This window comes from Phyllostomus discolor, chromosome 7 (assembly GCF_004126475.2).
Source record: "Phyllostomus discolor isolate MPI-MPIP mPhyDis1 chromosome 7, mPhyDis1.pri.v3, whole genome shotgun sequence".
NCBI lineage: Eukaryota > Metazoa > Chordata > Mammalia > Chiroptera > Phyllostomidae > Phyllostomus > Phyllostomus discolor.
In genome coordinates this window covers 134,989,600-135,014,938 of record NC_040909.2, presented here as the reverse complement: position 1 = coordinate 135,014,938, position 25,339 = coordinate 134,989,600, and the positions used below count along the sequence as shown (strand labels likewise).

At 56.2% G+C, this 25,339-nt stretch overlaps 1 protein-coding gene across 1 annotated transcript in view; it reads left to right on the top strand.

Annotated features, from left to right (window-relative positions):
• The first annotated feature begins 13,859 nt into the window (after window positions 1-13,859).
• The window catches only part of ZFAT (zinc finger and AT-hook domain containing), a 105,982-nt gene continuing 94,502 nt past the window's right edge, over window positions 13,860-25,339 (top strand). The window contains exon 1 of the mRNA XM_028534076.2: window positions 13,860-14,051. Within this exon, the coding sequence (XP_028389877.1) occupies window positions 14,033-14,051 (19 nt within the window). The 5' untranslated portion in view covers window positions 13,860-14,032. The remainder of the gene's footprint in view (window positions 14,052-25,339) is intronic.

Genomic DNA, 25,339 nt, shown 5'->3' with positions numbered 1-25,339 from the left:
CAGCCTCAGGGCACGACTTCCATGCATCCAGCCCCAGGGCCAGGCAAGCTTGATCAGCCCTAGGGGGCAGGCGGGTCGTAACCCTGGCAGAGTTGCCTCGAGAGATCAGGGGCTTTGGGGCAGGAGGCTGGGTGGGGTCAGGTCATCCAACGCTTGTTTTCTTTGTGCTCATAAAGTGACTTCCTTTTTCTACGTGGATGGGAAACTGAGGCAGAAGCTGCATTAGACTGGGGGAGGGGGTGGAGATGGTGACAAGAGGGTGTTCTCACCGTCGGGATGCCCTGCGAGTGAGTGAAGTGAGGCCTCCCATGTGCACAACAACCACGGCGAGAACTGGGTGGAGCCGCATGCACGGCGACCTCCTGGCGTGCAAATGAGCCCCTGGCTCTGTCTTGGGAAACCAGGTCCTTTGCTCGAATATTTGAACTGGAAGCCCCCAATCTTTTTTTTAAAGATTTTATTAATTTCATTTTAGAGAGAGAAGGAAGGGAGAGAGAAACATCAATGTGCGGTTGCTGGGGGTCGTGGCCTGCAACCCAGGCATGTACCCTGACTGGGAATCGAACCTGTGACACTTTGGTTTGCAGCCCCCGCTCAATCCACTGAGCTACGCCAGCCAGGGGTGGAAGCCCCCAATCTTGAAGACAAGGACGAGGATAGGAGTTAAGAGACAGGGGTTCGAGGAGGGGCGGAGTCAGACCCCACCTTACATCCACCACTGGCTACTCTGGGCGCGTCGCCTGCCCGGCCGTCAGGGACTCGATTTGACTTGGAACTTGAATGAACCGACCAGCCTCAGCTCCTCACCGTCCCACTGGGGTTGCCCCCAGCTTAACCCCTGACCTGGCTGGGCAGTCCCAGCTTCCACAAGCAATCTTAGGACCCTAAAGATAGGTCCTAAATCCAATGTTCGAAAGGGAGCTTTACCCCCTAACCTGTAGACAGCTTTTCGCATCTGTTTAACGCTGATCGAACACACACAGAGAGCCCTGACTCACTGTCCGCAGAGCTCTGCCGAACTCCTCGCGTGCTTTTCCCCAGCTTATTCCTGGTGCTGTAGCCGTCACTGCCCCCTGCACCTATTTTCATAAAGTAACAGTTCTGGGAAGTACAATGGAACTATATTTAACATTTTTTTAAAAAATGTTCCAACAGCCGTACCTCTTCTTCAAACGAAATCTCGCAGGGAGCCGCCTGTAGCGGCCGACGAGGACAGACCTGGTCGCGCCCGAGGACTTCCGGGGGCGTGGAGCCCACCCGTCTCCAGCAATCGCTTGGTCCCGGGGGGCAGGCAGGGCCACCGTGTCCTACCTGAACTGTGTGTTGACAGTGCCCCAAGCTCGTGGGAGGTGAGCAGGCCTACTTGTGCATGGCCGGTGGTCACGGGGGTCAACGGGCAGCTGCCCCCCAAGAAAGAACCTGCCAGCAGTGAGAAGAATGAACGAGCGAGGCTGCCCACAGCAGGTGGCTGGAGTGTGGACGCTTTAACTTCCTCTCGGCCCCCACCCCCTCCCCACTCCCTCCCTAGGGTGCTCCCATTGTAATCACTGGGGGCCCGGCCATGCTCTTCACCCACAACCCAGCTAACAGACCTCCCTTCCAATGTCTGGGACTGGTGCAAGCTGGGAGCCCGTCCAGCCTGCTCGGAGGGTCCTCTGAGACCCGGGCTTCCGGCCGGGACCTGCCTGCTCAGCTCCTTCAAGCCCGTGTCCCACCCGCCTCCTGAAATCGCCAGGAAGTCCCTGTGTCAGCGAGGGGCCGACGACGGTGGCATGCGACAGTGCCCGATGTTATCTTTGTTGTTGTTCGGACTTCTCGCAAATCCCGATTCGTGTTTTATTTTGCATAATCCTGGAGGCCGAGAAAAACCCCGTGTGAACCTCTTGGAATCAAGGAATCAAGTGTAAGCTCATCGTATGGATTTAATCTCCACTGGAGGCCGCAAGAGCGAGTGGTTTATTTTATAACGAAGAAACACGCAAAACCCCCCTCCCTCGGGTCTCGTGACTTCCTCGGGATTTCATGTGCAGGTTAGTGTGTCAGGGAAAACTCGCTGGTAAGTGAAAAGGGAGCAAAGCGTGAAAGTACACAAGTCTATCTAAAACCTCGAAGACAGTGGATAAACTGAACAGTTGAGTGACTCATCACCCGAGTGGCCACGGGATCAGCTACGCCCGTGGTCTGACTTCAGTGCTGGTCCCCAGGCTGCCCCTCAGCGTGTCCCTGCTCTCGGGAAAAAGAGCCCGTGCCTCTGGGGACCTGTGGTTGGGCGTCTGCCAGTGCAAGGGCCTGAGAACCTTTCAGGCTCTGAGAAAACCTTGGGAAACTTTCCCGGCAAAACGTGGCCAGTGATGGCGGGGTGTTCCTGAGTCCCCCAGCGCGCAGGCCCCGGATAAAGGCACCTGCCCTGAAAGCCCTGTGGCCCCGAGCCCGGCAGGGGCGACCAGGCAGGCGTGTGCAGGAGCGGGGGCTGGACGGCCTCCTCTAATAAATCATGGAGCAGGAACAGGTGATCAGCACCCATCGGCGCCCACGTGACCTCGCTCCCATAAGCCCACCCCGGCACGGAACGCAGGGCAGGTGGTTCACACGCCCCGGACTGCGACCTGCTGACAAACTCCAGGAGGACGGACAGAGGGGAGGCCCGGCAGAGCTGATAAACGGATTAGGTTCCGGCTCCCCTCCCCATCCCTCACGTCCACAGACTCTGCAGCTGCGGGAGCTCGCTCTTACTCAGCTGCAAAATGACTCACCGTCTGGGCCGTGGCTGCGGGCCAGCCCCCCTGAGCCCTCCCTGCCTGTCCCGAACACACCCTGTGCTTTGTACCTGAGCCCACGGGGTGCCCTGGGCTGGGCGTGCCCAGCCTCGGTCAAGTACCCACTTGCCCTGCGGGGCCTGCTCCTACCAGGGTTTCAGCTCCTGCCTAATCCTGGGCAGGCCTAGCAGCACGCTCCTGTGCTCTCCTGGCCCCACTGATCCCTTCGCTGTCTCTCTTCTCTCCCAGCACGTCACAGAGCTGCAAACGTGCGGTAGGCAGCCTTTTCATACAGGTTTCTTTCACTCAGCATTTAAGGCTTCTTCCGGTAGCTCCTGATTTTTAACTGTTGAGATCGCATGGAAATTGTTGCAAAGCACAGGAAGGCAGACCTTCACCCTACACCATTCTCTGTGTTGGATGAGGAGGGAACTTTCTCTCGCTTTTTACACTCAGCATTGGAGGCTGGGGCGGGGCGGGGCAGGGTGGGGGATGAGCAAGGGGGAGAATTGTGTCAGTAGAGTCCAATGTGGAGGTCAGTGGCTCCTGACTTGGGCACAGGTTTCCAGGCCCACTCAGCTTGTGCTAAGACCCTTCACCCGCAGTGTGCCTGCCCTGCCTTCCAGCCTGCCCTCGCTGGGCACCTGCGACAGCCAGCCAGCCTCTCGCCTTGTTCCCGCTACCCTCTGTCCCATGCTCCCCCCCACCGCTTGCTTCAAAGAGAGAAACCACCGTGAAAACTCCTCGGGAGACCAGGTCTGCCCCCAGCTGGGCCTGTGGTCAGTGCTGGCCCAGAAGCAGCCAGCACAGCCATCCGCTAATGAGATTTAGCAGCCCTGGCTGCGGCCAGCCAAAGCCAGTGGGTAACTGGATAATATTTCTTAGCGTGGGGCTTACCATTTATTTTTATACTCATGCAGTGCTCCTATAAGAACTGTGTTAGCAGTTAAAACCCAGGAGCAGCTCAGGAGCTCGGGATCAGAATCCAGGGGGCCTGGGCCCCCGCCACATCTTTGCTGCTACAGACTGGGTTCCCACGCTCCCCCGGGCCGGCTTCCGCACGGGCAGGGCACGCAGGAGCACGATAGTTCCTGAGAATTAGTGTGCGTGTCGAGTGTTAGATGCGCCTTCCTTGCACACAGGGAGTGTCCGCTGGGTATCAATTCCTCTTCCTCGTGGGGACACCTGGGTTTCAGTCCCAGTTCGAGGATGATCCAACTCTGTGGTCAGGGTCTCGTCACAGACCCCGAGACAGAGGGTCTCGCCGGCCAACAGCTGCCCTGTATCTATCTATTTTTAAACTTTCTATGGGAAAACTTTCTTCTTTTAATTTAATGATTTGCCAGAGACAGAGAGAGACCGCTTTGTGGTTCCACTTATTGATGCATTCATGGGTTGCTTCTTGTATGTGCCTTGACTGGGGATCGAACCCGCAACTGTGGCCTATTGGGATGACACTCGAACCAACTGAGCTAGCTGTCCAGGGCCAAAACTTTTCTTATGGAAAATCCTGTTGTATATACGTACTCAGAAATACATGTATCCTAATACATGTATTAGCGGCTCAGCCTCGGAGGGCCACAAACACGGGTCGGGTTCAATAAACGTGTGTGGCCATGTTGGCCCTTTCGTTGGGTGAAAACAAGTGGTACGACCCCCCGTTTGTGAACCGATCCACCCAGATCCTTCTCCCAAAGGGCCAACATGCCTTGCAGTTCCCTGCAAACAAGCTTTGATGTGTGGCTAGCTTCTCCTTCTCTTTTTCTCATTTTTTCACGTGCCCTCCTTTCTGGCGAAGCCCTGCCCGGAGCTGGCTGTGACCCGGGAGACGGTGTGAGGTCAGCTCGTCTGCGGCGGGTCCCGTGGACCTGTCTGTAAACCACAGGTCAGCGCTCTGGATGAAGCGGCTCGTGGAGATGGAACCCCGGGGTGCCGCCCTGGACGGAGTGAGCCTGCTTCCAACTTCCAACCGACGGAGACCGTGTGCCGGCTCCACACACCCCTTTCGTGATTCCTCAAAGGGGGCCTCACGGATTTGGGGGAAGCATCTGCATAGATGCTCCTGAGTCTGCCTGCTTTATGACTGCTCTGCACAATTCCATCTGCGGCTCGTCCATGTCGGTGGACATGACCCCAGGCGGCGACTGCCAGGGGCCTTACAACCCTCCCTGTCCTACCTGTGATTTGGGGAAGCTGCCCGTACACACCAAAGAGAACCGGGTAATTGCCGAAGGGCTTAGCATTGGCCTTAGGAAAAATACCATATAATTTTTAAACATTAATCCTGGGAGCTAAAAAAATGTCCCAAAGAATGTGACAGGCTGGCACCACGGGCGGTGGACACAGAGGAGGTACACCCCGGGCCCGCCCCTGTGCCTTGCTCACTGCTGGTCCTGCAACGGCACGTCCGCTCCGTACCAGGGCACGGGGCTCCCTGTTCCAGCGGCACCCTTTGCGGGTCCTCCCTCTGGGGCACCCAGGCAGGTGGCAGCCTGAGCCTGTTCGTGGAAACCCGTGTAACAGCCTACACCAGTGTCACGCTCGCCGAGCGGTACCCCCAGACTCCTGAGGAGGGGCGTGAACGGTCAGGTCGCACATGAGCTGGTGAGCAGCCCGTGGGCCCTCTCCCTGCACGGCACGAGGCAGCGTGACGAAAGAGCTGATCAGCTCCGCAGCGCTCGGCGATGTTTGAAACCCCCACGGCCGCTTATTTCCAGGTTTCCAGCTGCCCCCCAGCCGACCCGGCACTGGGCAGGAACTCCGTAGATGTGCTCGTGGTAGGAAGACTGGCCGCCCGTCCTCTGCTGCGGGCCGGACCGTGCGTTCATGGAACTGCTCCCCGTGCGTGTGTGCCTGCAGTCAGGGAGGCGAACGTCCCGAAGGCTCCCTCGGCCCACGATGCTCTAGGCACGTGGAATGCGTAGCTGAGGGTGTCCCCGGGTTGCGTCCAACCAAGGGGACACTGGCAGGAGATGAGGAGGGTGGAGGGGAGTAAGGTCTGGGCGTTTATTTCGGTCTCCTTCCCTCTCCAGTTGTAGAGGGCCGGTGGTGTGTCTCCACCCGTGGCCACAGCTCCTGCAAGGTGAGCTTTTCCAGACCAGCGTGCTCTCCTGGCCCTGGGGTCCCGCATGCACTCCCTCCCCTGTGCCTGCAGGCCTGGGGGAGAGGGGCCCAAAGGGCTGTGTTCTCTCTCTGCCTTTCTTAACCCCTGCCCACACCTTCATAGAGAGGCGCTCTATGAAACATGAAACACCCCTTAAACTGTCGGGTTGGAGGGGGCGATCTAGTTCCCCCTGGGCCCTGACTGCTAAGGCACTGGGCTGCGGGGGGTGTGAAGAGAAGGAGGTGTGGGTACTCTGTGGGGCTATGGGGGGTGTCCGAGACGCTGCCTGCAGAGGGTTGACCAGTTAGCTCGATCAGAATCCCCTCAGCCCCCAGAATCCTCTGGCTCCCAGAATCCTCTGGGCAGTGCTCGCCCTGGTTTCTCAGGGGCTGTATGTTACTTCGCCAGGGCTGCCATAACAAATACCACCGACCTTTATTTCCTCCCGGTTCTGGAGGCTAGCAGTCCAAGATCAAGGTGTTAGCGTGTGCGGTATCCTCCTGGCCCCTGTCCTTGGCCTGTGCATGGGCGTCTTCTCCTGCATATCCTCGCAGTCTTCCCTCTGTGTGTGTCTGCGTCCTGATCGCCGCGTCTTGTAAGGACACCACCAGTCGGGCTGCATTACAGCCCACCCATATGCCCCCCCTTTACCTTAGTTACCCCTTCAAAGGCTTCTCTCCAAATGCAGTGATTTTCCGAAGGGCTAGCAGTTAAAGAGCCAACACACCGAGTCTGGCGGGACGCGGTTCAGCCATGTGTTGTGATAAGGGCTGTCCGTCCCCCCAGGTCGGGCACAGGGGCGTTTCAGCACCGGGTCCCCGGGTGCGTGATGCCTGTTCTGCCATGCCTGTGTACCTTGCTGTGATGTCTTAAACACGTCCCTCCCCCCAGCTCCCTGGCCTGTGCAGTGTGGGCTCCCGCTCAGCATGTGTCAGTCACCCTGAGGTGCACAGGGGACACCGTGGCCCCTTCCTTGCTCGCCTTTCGGGACAGCTGTGCTCTAGCCTGGCAGCTGTCCCAGCGATGTGAGCTGCTGGCCCCGAGGGGGCTGGCCTGCCGAGAGCCCGAGCACAAGTCACCTTTTGCCTTGGGTGGGGGTGTGGAGGGACATCTCAAAACAGACCCTGAATGAGAGTGGCCAAGGAGGGTCGGTCACCTTGGAAGTCCCAGGGTGACCCCTGCGCTCTTGTGTTCTCGCCTGTGCTCATGCCCAACGTCCTGCGTGCAGCATGCCCATCCTCCCCTCTGGCTTTCGTCCAGGTGGACCCTTGTGCCTGAAGTGCTCTCCCTGTGACCCCCAGCTGCTCTTGAGCTCCGCCCTCTGGCCATCTGCCCTGACCCTGCAGGCCAGGCTGCACCCCCTTGCTACTGCCCCCACACTTTCCTCTCCTATGCATTCACCACCTTCATCCTCTTATGTGTCCAGTGAGCCAGGAAGTCCTGGAGGACAGAGCCTGGGACCACGTTTGTGCCTCCTTGGAGAACAGTTTTGGCACTTGGTAGGTGCTCCATAAGTGCTTAGGCGTAAGTGAATGGTGTGGCCCCTTTTTCGTAACGAAGTCTTCCCAGGGGTTGCTCAGCCTCCACACCGGCAGTTCTTTCATTTCCTTACTCTAGCTGGTCAGTTCCCTACCAGCTTCTTCCGCTCGTCTCCTGGGAGAAGAGGGTGTACCGAGACGAGCTGGTCCCTGCCGCTGGCCTGGAGGAGCAGGGCGGAAGCTGCGTTAACAGGTGCAGCACGATGTGTAAGAACCACAAGGAAGGTGTCTGGGAGTCACTAACTCTGCCCGGGAAGTAGACAGCTTCACAGAGCAAGGGGCATTTGGTTAGGGTTTTGAGGGGTGTAGAGGAGTCCAACAGGCAGAGAAATGCAGGCGAAATACTCTAGACACGGGCCAAGGCTCAGAGTGGTAAAAAGGCCTGATGTCTTCAAGAAATGGTTGGGTGTTAGGGGAGGGGTAGCTTGTCTGCTTAGATGCAAAGCAATTACGTGCCCCAGAAACGACGGAGGGGTCTGGAACATTCATTTCCTCCACGCCGTGTCCTCCTCTTCCACCAGCCCAGGAGCTCTTCGGTTTGGGCTGAAAAGGCCTGAGTGAGAATGTTATTCCTTCCTGTCTCTCCCGCACCGGCGATGGAGGCGGCCGCAGGCAGGCCGGCACAGCCGCTGGCCCTTGAACTTGAGTTCGCTGTTGGAAGAAAAGCAGCTGACCATTTCCAGGGAAGCTGCGACTCCGGCAGCCTGCTCATCCGACGCTCGGGGAAAACCGTGGGGACACGTGGACTGCCCTAGGGTCAAACACAGGCCAGCAGGGCGAGTGGGACGTGGCATCTCACAGCGGACGGACATCTGGGCCAAGCAGGCCGGGCGTAACCTTTCACTAACGAGGCTTCCTCTGCCACGCTGCTCCCACACCACACTTCTGGCCCAGCCCCACCGGGCTGCCGCACCCCAGCCGGCCCGCCCGCCTGTCTGCACGCTCTGCGAGCTGCAGATGGAAAACAGCGTCTCCCACCAGGCACCACTCATCACCCATGCCCTGGACAAGGCTTCAGAACCTGGGCGGGTGACGGAGGGGCGGTGCGGAAAGGCCTGGGTCAATTGTCACCGGGCCCTGTTCCCAGCCCCGAGGTTGCTGTTGTCTGTGTGACTTTGGGGAAGTCACTTAACCACTTTGGTTTGCTGTTCTCTGTCTTTAGAATGGAGCTTCTCCTCCACGCCCTCCCTGCTCCGCGGGCCGGTGTGGGAGGCTGTGCCGGAGGATGAGCAGGAAGGGGCCTGGCCAGCCCTGGGAGGCTGGGCCGCACTGTTTGTGTTGCCGGGTTTCCTCTCCAGCTGCCCTGGCGGCAGCACGCTGACTCACTTCCCTGGCAGCTGATCTGGCCACCAGAGCGTCTGGGCCCCGAGTGCTGGATGCGGTCTGACAGCTGCCCAGCACGAGTCACCGACTCTGGGGTTCTTGGGGGAAATGCCTGCGTTCTGCCACCCCCCGGGGCTTGCTTCCTGCACGGCTCACCTCTACCCTAGAAAACTGCTCTCCGGCCGCCGCGTGCCCCGGACACTCTGCACCCCGCCTTTCTGCCCAGCGACATCTCTCGGTGCACACCCTCGTCTCCACTGATGCACTCTTCGGGTGGCTTCGCGGTGTTTCCACGTTGGGACGAACCGTCCATCCACCAGCCCTCTCTCTGGCCAGGGACACGCAGCTGCCCGTGGCTTTTCCCTGTTCGAACGTCTAAAACCTCGCTGCTCACACCACAGCCACGAAATGCATGTCCAGTGGTGCCCGGTCCCTTCTCCTCACCCACTAGCTTCCCCCTGGGGCTCCCCCTCCCCCATCTCTCCAGCCTTCTGTCCACAACTGTTTCTGGGGTCCCCGCAGTGGGCCTGGCACTCTGTTAGGCTCTTCATGGTGTTGGGATCCCCATTTTTTTTCATGCCCCAGTACTGCTACTTGTAGTTGGTTTCAGGTCACCCTGTTACCCTTATAAACCTACTGTTTCTCTAAACTCCTTTATTAAACACTGACGGCTCGTCAAAGCCTAAGACCCCACAAATAAACTGCCTTTTACCATTTACACACTTGGTCAAACTATCCTGTTTTAGTGTGTCTGATATCCCTTCTCCCGACTGCTTCAAACGCCCTGAAAGCACCCAAGGCTTTACTGTACCCACACCTAAGCCCGTTTGTAAGAATCATAACTATCGTGCCAGTCAATACGTTACCCCTGCAAAACCTATTTTTATACTTTTCCGGGGTTGTAAGAGCAGACCCAAGAGAGAAAGGGGAACTCCTTCTCAGGTGCGCTGAGTGAAATCCCAGCTGCTGGGTCGGCGACTGCTGGATTCTGGGTGGGAACACCCAATCCTTCAAGGCAACTCAAACGGCAGCAGGGGTCTGCTGGGGGGGGGGGGGGCTCCCCGTCCCAGGCCAGGGTCCCCTGCTTTGTAGCAGGACTTACCAGTGAGTCCTTGCCGTCTTTACCTCCGTGTACCTTACCTCCTGGGCACACGGTGTTCTGCCTCCATTTACAACGACCTTCATTATGCATCGTTAGCCTTTCGTATTAATTAGCAGGGCCGTATGACAGTGTGTCTACCAGCCGTTCTCCCAGCACTTTGGCTAATCCATGAACTCACAAAGCCAATGACTAAACTCCCTACCTGGTGATCTGTGAGATCACTGGTCCTGACCCACCCTCCCTGATTTTCGTGCAGTCCCTACTCTTTCTGGAAGTCCCTGACTTGCTCATGGTAAGCTTACCTGCTCTTCTCACCGTGTGCAGCTGTAGCATTTTATAAACAGATACGCAGAACTTGAAGTGAAAAACTGAACCCCCTGTAGGCCAAACTTACCTACTCACTAAAATATCCCATTTTTACCCTTTGAATCACAGCTAGCGTTGTGATTACACATTTATATGTGTGCTTTAATACGTATAACATTAACCCTTCCTTTTTATCACGGTTTTCACAGACTCAGGCTGAACTTGATCGACAACGGTAGGTCTAGCCATTCTTTGTGACGGGCCCCTTGCCACCGCCTGGCCAGAGGGACGCCCCTGCCCTTGCCACCGACTCCTCTGTCTTTTCGGCACCGGCCCAGTGTTCTTCGCAGCACATAGTGTGCCGGCAGCAGCCACACGCGCCAGGCCATCCTGATTCTCCCGGCTCCGGGGCAGGGCCTCAGCTTCTTTGCAGGGGCCCTGGCTCCTGCTGATGAAACACGCTGCTGGGATCGACAGTTGGGTACTGAGGGGAAGTGGACTGAAAAGGCAGAATTAGGAAAGGTGTGCCTGCTCCGGCCATAATTATGTTCACTATCACTCTACCCTTTCTTTCATGCAACTTTATTTTTTGAAGATTTTATGTATTTATTTGTAGGGAGAGGGGAAGGGATGGAGACAGGGAGAGAAACAACAATGTATGGTTTCCTCTTGTGTGCCCCCTACTGGGGACCTGGCCTGCAACCCAGGCATGTACCCTGATTGGGAATCGAACCAGCGGCCCTTTGGTTTGCAGGTCATTGCTCAGTCCAGTGAGACACACCAGCCAGGGGTCTTTCACACAGTTTTAAATGGACTCTTCGATGTGCCTACTCTGATGTTTAGCACTTTTCTCAGAATGATTATCCGACTTTACCATTCTGTGTACCTCAAGAATCATGATTGTGAGGACACCTGTACGTATCCTTTAACAAGAAAGAATCTTATAAATAAAAATATGTGTATGATTATTCTGTTTTCACATAAATGCACATCCGTCCTATAGCTTTTAGACATCCCTATAACATTATTGACATAAATACAATTATGTAAAGTAACTGCTGACTTGTCCCGAAATGCCACTTCACGATGACACACTCAGTGACACAGCTTCATTCATGTGCGGGCCGTGGGAGGCTGAGCTCCTCTGGGGACCGTCAAGGAAGCAGGGTGCCACTCATTATATAATTCTGAGCAATTTATATTTAATTCCACGAATGCCTCTTCATTAATTGAGGGCAGGAGTTTGAGCTACTCCTGGCAAATGAAAAGAATAAAGATGTTCACTGATTCAAAATGTGTGCACCACCCGGCAAGGTGACGGAGGAGCCAAAGGTGGACTCATCTTCCCATCTGCAAACCTGGTCCCTTAGAGAGGGACTCGGGTGTCTCTGCACACCTGTGGCCAGGACAGTTTTCAGCAGAGCAGGTGCTCAGTGACTCTTCTTTGGATGGAGGAGGAAGGAAATGATGGAGGAAATCATGGCTGTCCCAACAACCCGGGACCATCACTCCAAGTCCACAGTGGCTTTTATTTTATTTTTTGGAAGACTTGACTGTGATACATTCTGAGGCAATGGGGTTTTGAAACACTTTTTAAATTGCTTCATTTCCAAAATTCATTGTGGTTCCATCCAGGAGCAATCCATCTGCTGATCAATAAATAACATTAAACGCCACGGCGGGAAAGGCGTTCAGCACAAAACCAATATTGTCGGCAACCCAGAACAACTCCGGCTTCCTGACAGAAATCGATCCCCAGCAAAATAGTCATTATCGTCAATATTTATAGCTCCGGAAGGGAGAGCGTGTCAGGGCAGCGTTCTGCCGAGCGAGCAGCTCATGTCCAAACGGAACACAGTGTCGGGCTCCCCCGAGTGTCCATCACCTGATAAGGGTGCACGGGGCGTGTCGCCGTGACCCGACATGGCCTAGGGCTTGGCTCTTTGGGGGTGTGGTGGCTCATCTGGGTGCCTCCCGGATGGCAAGGTGACGATGTGGGAAGGACCAGTTCCACACCTGGGCCTTCCTGACTCCCTGTGTGATCTCAGAGAGCACGTAGCTGCCCTGGACGTGCCTTTCCCCAGCTGCCAGAGAACGGTCCTCCTCTGCCCGGGTGCTGCCCATCCGTGGTGAGGGTGAAATGAGGGGCGGCGGTGGAGACATCTCTGAATGTGTATTTAACGGGCAAAGTTGGGGTCTGGTCCTGACTGCTTATACCCCAAGAACGGGATTAAGGAACCAGGTGGAAAGGCTCCCGAGAAGTCGGATGCCATCCATCACCCTGCGCTCACTGTCCTCGGAGTTCTAGTCCTGACAACCAGGTGGCAGTGGGCGTGAGCGTGTGCCCTCGGCAATCCCACCGGGCACTGGGCGCGGGCAGACACGGGCGGCAGAGACCCGTGAGAGGCTTCTCCTGTGTGCACCGAGCTCGCGGGGAGAGGGTTGTGCAGACAGGTGAGTGTGAGGTGGGTGGGGAACGCAGGGTGCGAGAGAGAGCAGGGCTGTGGAACTCGGGGCACGAGCTGTAGGGCTGTGTGACAGAGAATTTCATTAAACTGAGCAGCAATGAAGGGCAGGTCATTCCAGGAAAAGCCACAACAGGCAGAAACGAGCACCGCAGGAGAACCATAAAAATAAATTAGTCTCCCAACCTTCTCACCACTCGAGGTCCCCTTTTACATTTGTTTTTTGCTTTGTCCCTGCTCCATGTGTACCGTTTTAAGTTAACTAATTTAAAAGAGATGTGCATAGTTGTATTTGAAAAGAAAACTTCGTATTACTACCATAAATGAAAAAAAAACCCTATTATTTGTTATGAACAGAAAATAACCTTAACAATACAAGCAACACAGGCTCATTAATTTCTTGAATAAATAGCTGTCAGGCTCCGGTCTAGTTTCTGGGGCTACAGGGGTGACCGAGGGGGACAAGGCAAGCAACCGAGAAAAAATGTCAGATGGTAGTCGGTACTGTGCAGAAAACAGACAGTGGCCTAGAAGGACTACTTTAGAGGGGGTGGTCTGGGAGGACCCCCTCGGAGATGTCATTTGAGCAGAGACCTGAAAGGTGGCAGAGCTGACCGCCTTAATATCGAAAACCGACAACAAGGCCACGACTTCTCAACCGGGCACTGCTGCGGGCAGGAGGCTGCGTGGCCTCACGCCCCACGGTCACTTGCCGAAAGGCAATCCAGAGGGCAGGGGGAAGGCACGTCCTCGAGGTGGTTCCAGGTTTGTTCTGTCTGCACGGGCTCTTTCAAGTCTGGTACCTCCGGGCGAAAGCATCCCACTTAGGGAAGCGCTGCAACCTGAGAGCGAGGCGGGCCGAGACCACAGCCTGACACATTGGTGAACCGAGACCAAGCACAGCGAAATCGCTGCCCCAGGTTGGTTAGTGACGGGAAGGCCTGGGGAACCGACTCTGAACTCTCCTTCCAAGTCCAGCCCCGTCGCTGTACACCACGTGGGTCCAAGCACTGGCTGTCAGCAAGCAGAACCGGGGAGACTCCCAATCCTGCGATCCGCATTCCAGCGCTCCCGACAGCTCCTTCCCAGGCATGGCTCAAAACGCGGAGCAGCGGAATCTTCGGAGCGGGACACCAAGCGCGGTCCCTGGCGCGAGCATGCGCAGCAACCCCAGGCAGCCAGGCCGCGCTCGGCGCTGGGGGAGGGCCGTCCGAGGCTGACGTCCGCTACGCCGGCGTCAGCACCCCGTGAAGAGGAGGGCGAAGACTCCATCCGCCATGTTGGATGCCGCAGATTCGCCATAAGCTAGCCGGCTCTTTTCTTAAAAAAATAAAAATAAAGAGCGAAGCATCAGCGGGGCGCCCCGCCTTCTCGGTGGGCAAGGGAGGGGGTCCGGAAGAGCCCAAGGCTTTTTTTTCCTCCGCGGTGGGGGCGTTGCCATGGAGACGCGGGCCGCAGGTGAGCCGGGCTGGGGGTTGGGGTGGAGAAGAGGTGGGGGTGGGGCACGGCGCAGCTTGCGAAGCCGCTTCGGGTTTGGAGTCGGGAAGAAGCGCGCAGGCCTCCGGGTGGCGGAGGGATCCGCGGCCCGGGGCGGAGAACGGACGTAGCAGCGTCCTTCGACAGCACGCTCAGTCGCTGGCAGTATCCCGCCGCCTTGGTTTTTATTAAAAAAAAAAAAAAAAGTAACAAGGGTGCTGGCGGAAAAGGGGAGACGGCGCACGCGCGTACTCTGGCCATTTCCAGGGTAACGGGTTGCGCTGGGGCTCGCGCCAGCTAAGGGTAGCTGGCGAATACAGGCCGGGAGGTTCGAATCCCGGCGCTGCCAACTGTGCGGCCGAGTTGTCGTGCCTCCTTTCCTGGTTTCCGTTTTCTCTTCTGTGAGATGGGTAGCTCCTTTAGACCACGTACTCGGCCCCAGTGCTTTGAAGGGACAGGATTCAGTTGAGCTACTGAAGGAAAGTTTCTTAGTGTCCTAACGAGCATCTGAGTAATCGTGCAACATGCTGTGATGAATTGTAATTTACCCTCTGCTGCTGCCTAGCTCTGCCTAGCTCTCCACTACTCTTTAAAGTTAGCACAAATGCCACCTCCTCCAGGCAGCCCTTTCTGGTTTCTGGCCTGCCAGCAGAGGCAGCCTCTTGGCTGGCTGGATGCAATGGTGTGATGGGACTTTAACGTCACAGCAGGTTCCAGTCCCTTAACCATGAACTTGGAAGCACACCCCAGCACTGACCTCAGGTTTTACGGCTCAGTTCTCCCAAGAACTCTAATTTGGGTGGCATTTACTGGTGAGGAACAAAAGTTTAGAGGGGCCCATTTTATCCAGTTTTAAAATGGCAGGGCTGAGGCTTTGAAAATCCACTTTCTCCCCTTTGGAATGAAGTCCGAACTCCTGTCCACAGTAAGGGCTCAGTGTGAATGTATCGGATGAAAACATGGATGCAGACGCACTCACTCACCACCTTCTGTCCCTGTGGGTCTGCTTTCCTCGAAGAGCCCAGTGCCCCTTCGCAAATGCACACTTAATAGCCCCCGGACTTACCCTCCATGACTGCCTCCCCCCCCCCCAACTGCTTCTGAGCCTGCTGGTTCATCCTGAAGCAGCTGTAGTGTCTCCAGAAGACACCAGGATCTTATGTTTGCTGGCTGTTTGTTGGGTGCCCTCCCCCCATCCCCAGGAGCACCTTTCTCGGGCTGAGTTCGAGACAGCTGCCCTGGACGGTGCCCCACACCCACACCAGGCAGGGCTAAGGAGCCCTTCCGGCCTCGGTCCTGCCCTCATCTCGCTGATGTGTCTGATTCAGGCGTGGGTGGCGTGGAATGACAGCGGTCGCACCCCTAGCCAAGAGTGGCAGGGCCCTAAACGAGCCAGCCACACTTTCCTAGGTCGACAGAAGAGTATCCAAACCTGGAGAACATGTTTATAGTAACGTATTTGAGCCAAACAGAGGACATGCCTGGAAGCAAGACCTCCATAGGCTGAAAAAACGCTTCCAAGAAATGACAGTTTTCAGCTTCTTTTATGCATTTGGAATTAAGGAGGGAATGCAAGGAAGAGGACTAGAAAATGTGGGAAAGCTCGAGGCGGGGGTTGGGTTATGGGATGGTTCAGGAGATCGCGAGTTATCTGGAGGGTGGTCACACTGTAGCAGGAGGGTCTGCAAGGGGCTGTCAGAGGCTGCAGGACTTGCATAAGGCAAAGATAAGCCTTTTACTAAAGAAGTTAGAGGCCTAGGGCGTAATTACCCTCCAGGCCTGCCCAGTTAGGAATTAGTGGTGGCCTCGCCCTGGGAGGTGGCTTTCCCTGGAACTGAAAAATCATGACTTCTGGGTGTGGTGCCCCCCGCCCCCCCCCCCCGTCGGCCAGCTAACTGCTGATTCACTACTCAATTGCCCTTTTCTGGAACTGACAGCTTTTAAAGAGAAACCCGGGCATTTGCAGTAGTTTCCTTTCCTTTCTGGTCAGGATAGATGAGAAAAGATCACATTTTTTAATGTATTGCTGTCAACCTGTGGTCAGCTAATTTCTGAAGTTTCCTGTTTCGCTTGGTTATATAATGGAGGAGAGGCACCGCAATCACTGGCGAGAGAGGGCTGCAGCCGGTCCCCGAGGCCCAGCCTTCAGGTGGCAAACGGGCTGAGACGTCACCCCTGGAAACTGGATGTTTGACTGCCTGGTTCCCTTCTCAGCCGGCTTCTCCTCTTCCTTGTAAAGTGGTTCCTGTTTACTTTGTAATTCACATACCTTTTCAGAGATAGGCATCAGAAGTAGTCGGGTTTCCGCCCAGGGCGAGGGCAGTCGAGAATTAGAGATATTAAAAAGAATGTCCTCCATTGCGTTTCCTTTCGTAGATAGGTCCACGCACGCCGCTTCTGAACACCTCCCATCCAGATGGGCTGACTTAATTTCGTGGAAGGGATTTAGCCTAGAGTTAAGTTTTCTCTCTGCTCTCAGCTGTTTATTCTTTTAAGATTCCACTGTTTTTGGTATTTCTCAAGGGCAAGTGTCCACTGTGAGGGCTGGAACCGTGGGGAGGGCGGAAGGAAGGTGTGCCCGGGTCCGGAGATCTGCTGCCCCCCAGAGTCCTCGCCAGGCACATCCTGGGACTCTGGGGATGCTGCCCCTGCGTCCCGCTTCTGCGGGGGCCTCGGCCCGCCCCTGGCCCTCCCCTGGCCCTCCCTGCTTAGACCCGACCTCTCCACTGGGTAGCTCCCTGCAGCATCACCCACCCATTTGTGGATGGAGACGGGGGTAGACTTTAATCTCATAAAAGGAAAAAAAGTCGCCCTGGCAGGGTGGCTTGGCTGGTGACAGTGTTGTCCGGATAGGGGTCTGTTTCCACTCAGGGCACAGACAGGAAGCAACTGATGAATGCATAAATGAGTGGAAAAGCAATTTGATGTCTTTCTCTCTCTAAAAAAAAAAAAATCCAATAAAAAAAGAAAACGGTTATCTGAGAGTGAAGCAAATAGACATATTATACATTTATTGCAGGTTTGAAGTTTTTCCTCCACCCCCTTTTTCAAGTGACATAAAGCATAGGTAATTGAGTTTGCTGATAGAAGGGTTATGTGTGGCATATCAGTATCAAAACGGCTGTACCATGGGTGACAGGCTTTGTTGTCATTCTTCCAAACCATGTAGCATGCGGAGCTGCAGACGGTTGCACTCTGGAGTCTGGTACCTTCTGCCCAGACTGAGTCTGGGCCGAGGTGGCTCGGGCAGGAGGAAACAGAGTCATCGGGGAAAACCACCTGCGTTTTTTGTCCATCCCCGCCTTCGCTGTCTAAGTGGAGCCGTGCGAGGAGTGTCTACGTGAGGGGCACGACCAGGAGTAGAGTTTGGTGGCAGGAACTGGCACCAGGAGTGGAAAGACATCAGTAGGCAGGGACGCGGTTGGGATGTGGGCACTGCCTCCTGGCTCGTGTGCAGGGCCAGGGTCAAAGGTGAGAAGAAGCCAGGAGGACGCTGTGCCCTGGAGCCCTGGTGGTCCCCAGGGGGGGACAAGAATCCTGGTTTGGACTTGTCACACTTGGTTGGATGGTTCCACTGACCTTTGGAGGTTTGAGCCCGAGCTGTGGCCGGAGGGACTGCAGGTGTGACCAGGGCACCCTTGTTCTCCTGTCTGTCATCACTGAGAACCCTGGACCCTAGCCAGCCTACTCCCGGGCTTGTCCGAGCGGTCCTGCTCCCTCTGGCCCTCGAGCGTCTCGTGAGGGGGCTCCCTCCGTCCCTTCCACCTTTTGCTCCCGCTGCTTGCCTCAGTCAGGGGTTCCGTCTGTGCTCTGACCAGCTGTGGCGGCTGGCTCCTCTCCACGGTCCTGGGTCCTGACTCATGCTCCCTCTGTGTGTGCGTCTGTCGGGGAGAGGGAGGTGCGCCGTGGGGGGCTGAAGACGGGGTGTGTCGGGAATTGTGGGTGCATGTCTTGACTGAGGGCATCCCAGAGAATTTCTAATGTGCCCTCTCCCTCTCTTAACCATTTGAGATGAAGTGGCAGACGTAGTGCCCTTTTACCCACTCCTGAATACTTTCTAAAAGCGAAGACTTCCTCTTACATAACCACGTTGCGCTTGTCAACGTGAGGAAACAGCGCTGGCGCAGCGCCCTCCCTATAGTGCGTCAGCAGAAACCCCTAGTGTGACCTGCCGCCCCAGCGATGTCCCAGTGACTGTCCACGAAGCCGGGGACATCCCGGGTCACGCACCGCACTCAGTGGGCGTGCCCCCGTCCCGGGTTCGTCTGGAGCATTTCCTCTGTTTGCGTTCCAGGAGATTCATGCTTCTGAAGAATACGGGCTAGTTACTTGGTAGAACGTCCTTCCTTTGGGCTCTGCGTGACGTTGGCTCCCGACTCCGTTCACATCCTGCAGTTCGGGAGGAATTCAGGGAGGCAGCGCTGAGTTCTCGGTGGTTCCGGCAGGAGGCCACGCAGTCCTTTGTCCCGCTGGGGGCGGTGCTGCGCTCCAGGAGGTCAGGTGCCTCCACAGCAAAGTTACAGTTGTTCTCCTTTGTGATTAAACGTCTGGCGATTAGATGCTCGGACACTGTGTGCTTATTCTGCTGGTCCTCACTCCGTGAACGTCCTTCACTCACCAGTGTTAGCGTCCGTTGGTGATTCTCGCTGGAATCAGTTACTATCCCGGTTGCTAGGTGATTCGTTTCCAACTCCATCATTGCTTCTGCATCTGCCAGTTGTCGTTCTGTGTGACCCACAATGTCCTTTTCTCCTTCGTCTATCTTTTTATTATTAACTCGAGCTCCTGACTTCTTATTTCCGCTAGCGGTTTATAATCCTGTACCCTTATTTAATCCAGCACTCAGGGTGCCCCGCGTGTGGCCATTCGAAGTGCCCGCGCCACACCCTTGCCTCCCGCGAGCGCCCCCTTGCGTCCCGTGCAGCAGGGCAGTGCTGTCGGGGCCCTGGAGTCGGCTGCTTCCGCGGGGAGGCCTGGCTTCTGCTTGCGGAGAGGGGCGCTTGGAAGCCGGGATCTGGGCTCGTGGTGAGCGTGGTTGCTGGGGCATCGCGGCTGCTCCGCCCGCCCGGCAGACACAGCTGGGAAAGGGATGCACAGAGGCTCACACATCTGTGTGTTTTTATCTTAGAAACCACTGAGCTCGGACGGATCTCTCCAGTTCCGACCCAGCCGCCCGGGGTGTATTCTGCCCTCCCCTTTCCAAGGTTGTAACCCCTCTTCCCACCGAGAGAGCAGTGCCCGCCACTGCCCGCAGTGTAGCCCCCGGCTCGCTCCCCCCTGGAACGTGCGTGGGGTCCTTGCCGCACGCCCCGGGGACGAGGGGCCTGCCGACCGGAGTTTAGTGTTTGCTCGCAGTAGTCCCCGCCTGCCCGCGGTCTCCCTTTCCGCCGTCTCAGTTACCCGCCCAGAGTCAGCCGTGTGGTTCAAAAATACCGAAGGGAAAATGCCAGAAGTAGACAACCCGAGGGTTTTAAATCGTGCACCATTCTGAGTGGTGTGATGAAACCTCCCTCCGTCCTCGGGAGCGGACCGTCCCTTTGTTCACATCCCCACGCTGTGGGCGCTCCCGGCTGTGCCTCGCTCGCCGCATCTAGGTCCCTGGATCGGCTGTCGGGGCACCCGGGGCTTGCGTGCAGGTCACCCTTAGTGTGGGGACACTGGCAGTTCTGGTGTGCCCGAGACGAGCTCAGAGTGTTTTTTTTTGGTGAAAAGGTGGAAGTTCCCAACTTAAAGTGCAGCGTAGGGAATGTCGCCAGTAACATTGTAGCAACTGTGCGTGGTGCCAGGTGGGTACTCGACTTACCAGGGGATCACTTCGTAAATAACGCAAATGTCCAGCCATATGCAGTAGTACGCCTGAAACTAATATAAAATAATGCCGAATGTCAAGTGTAACTGAAAAATAAACAATAAAAATAAAATAAAAATTCCAAGGAAATATGTATTGGTGTTGCAATGAAAGCTTTCTCTTTGAAGTTAAGAATAAAGTAAGAATGCTTTTTGTTGTCACTTCTGTTTCCCCTTTTATTGAAGATGCTAGCCAATAAGAAAAAGATGTAAGAATTGAAATAAACTGGTAAACCCTGGCCGGTGTGGCTCAGTCGGTCGGAGTATCATCCTGCAAACTGAAAGGTCGTGGTGTGGTTCCCAGGCAGGGCACGTGCCTGGCTTGCGAGTTCAGTCCCCTGTCGGGGCACCTGTGAGAGGGTCCCCCCCCTTTTCCTCTCTCTAAAATCAACAAGCATGACCCTGGGAGAGAATGAAAAGAAGAAACAAACCAACAGGTAACATTCTATTATTCACAGAGAACGTGATTGCGTACGGAAAATAGCTGTGAATAAAGCATTAGAATCCCTAAATGAAAGTCCTCAGCCCAGCGAGGAGGACAGTGCGGTGTGCGGAGGCCACGGAGGCGTGGGGTCAGGACGCATCCGCCCTCAACGGTGGAGGAGGGATGAGAGATCGGGCTGGCTTTGCCGTGGCCCCGCACAGGGCGGAGCTGTGGGCGCGGGGCGGAGCTATGGGTGCGGGGCTCTTAAGCGCTGGGTTGAGAGGGAGAAGACGTTCAGTTTGCGGGTGGAGGACACGGGCTGAAAATGAGTCCCGACTGATGGCTGCGTGTTGCGCCGGAAAGCTTTGAGCCCCTGCGAGGACTTCAGCCAGGGGTCCCCGGAAGCAGATGACACCAAGACGTGGACTGCCAGTGAGGGACAGTCACACGCACTCAGGAACGGGTTTGGCCTCTGGCCATCTCACGGAGTCCCACGAGGGCGGTGAGTACGGTACGATGCGGCTTCAAGAGAGAGGCCGCATTCCCATAGCTGTCACTGCAGTGTGTGGCTACAGTCACTCTGCTCTGCTAATGATCGTCGTTAACCTCTCACTGTGCCCGACTCAGAAATCACACTTTACCAGAGGTCCGTGCATGTGGGAAAAGCAGTGTATGTAGGGTTCGGTACTGTCCGTGGGCTCAGGCATCCACTGGGCTCCCGGACCCTGTGCCCGTGGACAAGGGGGCCCACTGTGGGTCTCTCCTTCCCGTGGCCTGAGGCCCACCGTGTGCACCGGCTTCCAGAGCTGCTGGGGTTTGTCCTCCCCGTCCCTCCCCGCCCACGTCAGTGCCCCGGTGGGTGCTCCTGCCAGACGGGCTCCTGGCACTTGCTTCTGTCTGTGTTTGTTTCCAGGGTCTCCCCTCACACTTGTTCGCTTACTTATTTTTTAACTTCTCTAAGTGTGTGACTTTTGGAAGGGGTATATTTCTTGTATTTCAGGGAAAGGAGTGAATTCTGCTTCTCTCTTTGTGGGGACTCAGACGTAGGAAGTGGCAGAGATGCCCGGGGGGAGGTTTCCCAGAAGGAGTGGAGGTCGGACGGAAGGGGGCTCCCCCGGGACTCTGGGCTCCCGCCTGGGCTCTGCCCGCCTCCCCTCCCATGCACCTGTCTCCCAGCCCCTTCATCTGGGGCTGGTTTCTCCTCCCCAGGACCTCCATTCGGACGCCACTTTGTTCCCAAGTTATAGATGGGGGTCCGGGCCCACGGAGGTCAAGGGCTGCCTCCCCTCCGCTGGGGTGGCTGCCGCCGTCCCACCCACATGGGCCTTTCTTCCCCGCACACTGTCTGATGTGGGAGCCAGAGTTAAAGGGACTTGGTTAACTTGCGTATTTCTCAGGGCTTTTCCCGTGGACACTCTGGAAATGATCTCGTGACAGGAAGTGTAGTGTTTCTCTGTTTATAGGTAAACATGCTGTTGACCTTTAACATCGATCTCTTTAGGCTTTTAACTGTATTTGGAATTAAATGATATTGATGGTTTTGGGGAAGCATATTTAACGAACACACAGTTAAATGCTCGATTACAGATTGTAGTGATTTCCACTAAGGTGAATATTGCCGGGGTGTGTGGGTAGAGAAAGTAAGGGCCCTAGCTTATATTCAATGGTGACTAAGAAAAGTCTCTCTGAGAAAGTAACCTTAGAACTAAGATTTAAGTAATCTTAGATCACCTAAGATTAAGTGATCTAAGGCTCCTGAACCGAAAAACGAAAACCAGTTTGATAACCAGAGAGCAGGCGCCTGCCGGTTCTCCCCACTTCGCAGAAGGAGTTCCCAGCACGCAGCTCGGAGCCGGGTCACCGAGGCCGGTTCTCCTTGCCCTTCACTTCCCACTGGGGACCTGCATGTCAGAGGGCCCGTGCAGGTGGCTTGGGAGATGCCCGTCTGCAGAGGCGGGGGCTGTGGGCTGAGCTGGGACTGTGGGCCCCACCGGGGCCAGGGCCCGTCCAGCTGGGCTGAGGACGGCGCGCTGGGGAGCAGGCCAGGGGCGCGAGGCTCACAGATGCTTCCAGCGCTGGGTGGAAGCAGCGGCCTCACCAGGGTTGCTCGCAGCCGCGCCAGCTGGAGCCGGGTCTGGGAGAGGGCGGGCTGCCCGCGCTTCCAGAGCTGCCCAGACTCGGCGGGGGTGAGGGTCAGGTAGGGCTCTCGGCCCCCGGCCCCAGACACTGGCCGGGGGGCTGGACCTGCTACCTCTCTAGGTCCCTTCCAGGGCAAGAGCCTATAAAATCAGACCACAGATAATAACTAACACCACAGTCACTTAAAATTAGTGTCATCAACAAAACGGATTTATTTGTGTTCCTGGAGGGCAGGTCTGTGCCTTACTTGTTGCTAAACCTGCTGAGCATAGTGTGTGCTTTATTCTGTTCTCTCGTTAAATGCTGAGTTATGAGATTAATAAACAAAATAAGTTAAAACTTACCTCCCCCCCCATCAGAACAGAGTGGCCCAGGTGTTTGGAGCATGAATACACCCAACACATGTCTCACGTCTCTGTCACCAGGAGTGTGGGCCAGGTCGTCCTGGCGGGGCGCGGAAGTGGGCGGGGGGGGGGGGAGAGGGCTGGGGAATTTTTTTTCCCCTGTTTCTCTTCTTGCTTAAATGTAAAGATCTCTTCTGGAATTTAAAAAGACCTTAGACATGTTTGAATGTTAAAGAACAGTTCTTTCTCCTAGAATTACATTTTAAAAAAAATTTTATTTATTTTTTATTTTTGGAGAGAGGGGAAGGAAGGGGAAAGAGGAGGAGAGACACATCAGAGCTGGAGAGAGACCACTGATTGGTTGCCTGTCTCATGCGCCCTGACTGGGAATTGAATCAGTGACCTCTTGTTTTTCTGGATGACACCAGGCAGCTGAGCCACACCGATCAGGGCTGTCCTAGAATTCATTGTCAAGTTCAGAGCACTGTATCGCTGGGACTGGCCTTGGCCTGTCATCAGAGATAAAGTGGGTATTTAAGATCCGAAGATGAATTTGCACGTCTCTGACACCTGCCTTCGGTCCCACCCACCCAGGCTGCTACTTCCTGTCTCTGACTCCGCCCCACCCGGGGCTCAGAGCAAGCAGCCAGCTTCCCCGCCCGCCCGCGGCAGGGATACATGGAACCGTGTCTCCTCATCTGCACCTGCAGTGTGCCAGGGGCTCTGGTGCGGAAGCTCCGAGTTCCCCAGTCCTTCCCCTTCAGAAGTAAGAGAGATGCATCCGCCGCCTGAAGGAACCAAAAGAGACCAACATAACAAAACTGGAAGCTCAGGGCCTGGTGGCAGAGTGGCCGTGGGCATTGCTGTCCCCTCAGACCCACTGTAAAGTGGGAGGGGACTTTGCATATTCTTTTGTGACCCTTACCCGAGGACACCTTTATTGATTTTAGAGAGAAGGGAAGGGAGAGAACAAGAAGCATCGATGTGGCAGAGAAACATCGATCAGTTGCCTCTGGAATGCACCCTGACCAGGGATCAAACGCACAACCTAGCCATGCTCCCTGACCAGGGATCGAACCTGCAACCTTTTTTGGTGTAGGGACCATGCTCCAACCGACTGAGCCGCCCAGCCAGGGCTGTGCATTTTGTTTCATTGTGGAGGTGGCCCCAGAGACCCGGGCACTGGAGAGGCGCAGCGTGAGCTCCAGGGCCAGCTTGGTAATTGCACAGGGCAGCTGTGGCATCAGAGGGCTCCTGGGGTTGGTTGCGGGGGGGCCCACACCCTCAGAGCTCCCCGTACTTCCGCCTGGGGTCCTGCCGGCCCGTGGAGAGCAGGCACTGTGCCTGCCTACACGGAGGGTTTGGGGTGCTCTCCCAGGGCAGGGCCTGACCTTGCAGGGCCGGGGTTGAAGGCGGGCCTGCTGCATCGCCAGGGCTCCCGCTCTGAGGGCGTTTAACGATGACTTAAAAACATGCCAAGTTTTAGCACGGAAGAAATGTGGATGCATAAAATTAAAATGCCGCTGCCGGCCCAGCCTTAATTATAGCTGATACCCAGCATTTCTCATGTTGTTTTGTTAATCCAGTTCCAGTGAAGGAACACTCACGGGATTTCTCCCTTGCATTTAATAAAAATGTTAACTCTGTGAGCTATAGAAGTTGGCACATTCATCAGCGCTTTATGAGATGCATGATAATAATGCCACAAATTAGGGTGAGCGCGTGTGGGAACTGCTGTCCCTGAGCCCCAGAGCTGGGAGGGCACCGTGGAGATTATTTTCGGGGGGCGGGGGGCAGGGTGCGGAAGGGGCCCCTCCCGGCTGTGGGGGAAGCGGCGCTGGGTGGGGCTGTCCTCGCGTCCCGGTGTTGGCCCAGGTGGTCTGTCCGTGTGCGCACACACTAGCCTCTGGGTGAGACTCGAAGACCAGGCTCCACTGTAAAACCGTCGGAGGCCCCTTCTGACCAGGGCCCCCCATCGCTCAGAGGGGAGTGCCGAGGCCTGAGGAGGTTCGGAGACCCCCACAGTGTATGCCACGCTGGAGGTGAGCCGCCACTGTGGGGTGGGGGGTTCCAGGCCCCCTGCTTCCGGAGGGACGGTGCCTGGGGTGCGGGGGTCACTGATGAGCTGGGCACAGGGCGGACACCGTGTCCCCCCTCCCCCCCAGAAGGCAGGTCCAGGTCCGGGTCCGGGCCTCGGGGCAGCTCCCCTCTGTCGCCCCACCGTGCCGGCATAAGTAAGGGGCCCGCCTGTGAGTCAGACCCTGCTCCTCCCCAGTGTCTTCCTTCAGATTCACGTTTACATTTTAAAGATTGATGTGTAACTTGTATGTACGCAAGTGTGTGTAAAATAGAGGCATGGCTCCATGCGTGTTCACAAACATGCGTGAATTCCCCATGGGACCAGCCAGAACTCCGCCTTCCCGAGGCCCCGGCTGCAGCTCCCCACCTGGGGGAACCCATCGCAGCTCCAACGGGCCCGAGAGCGGGCGCCCCTTGCCGCTCCCTGTGGCTGGAAG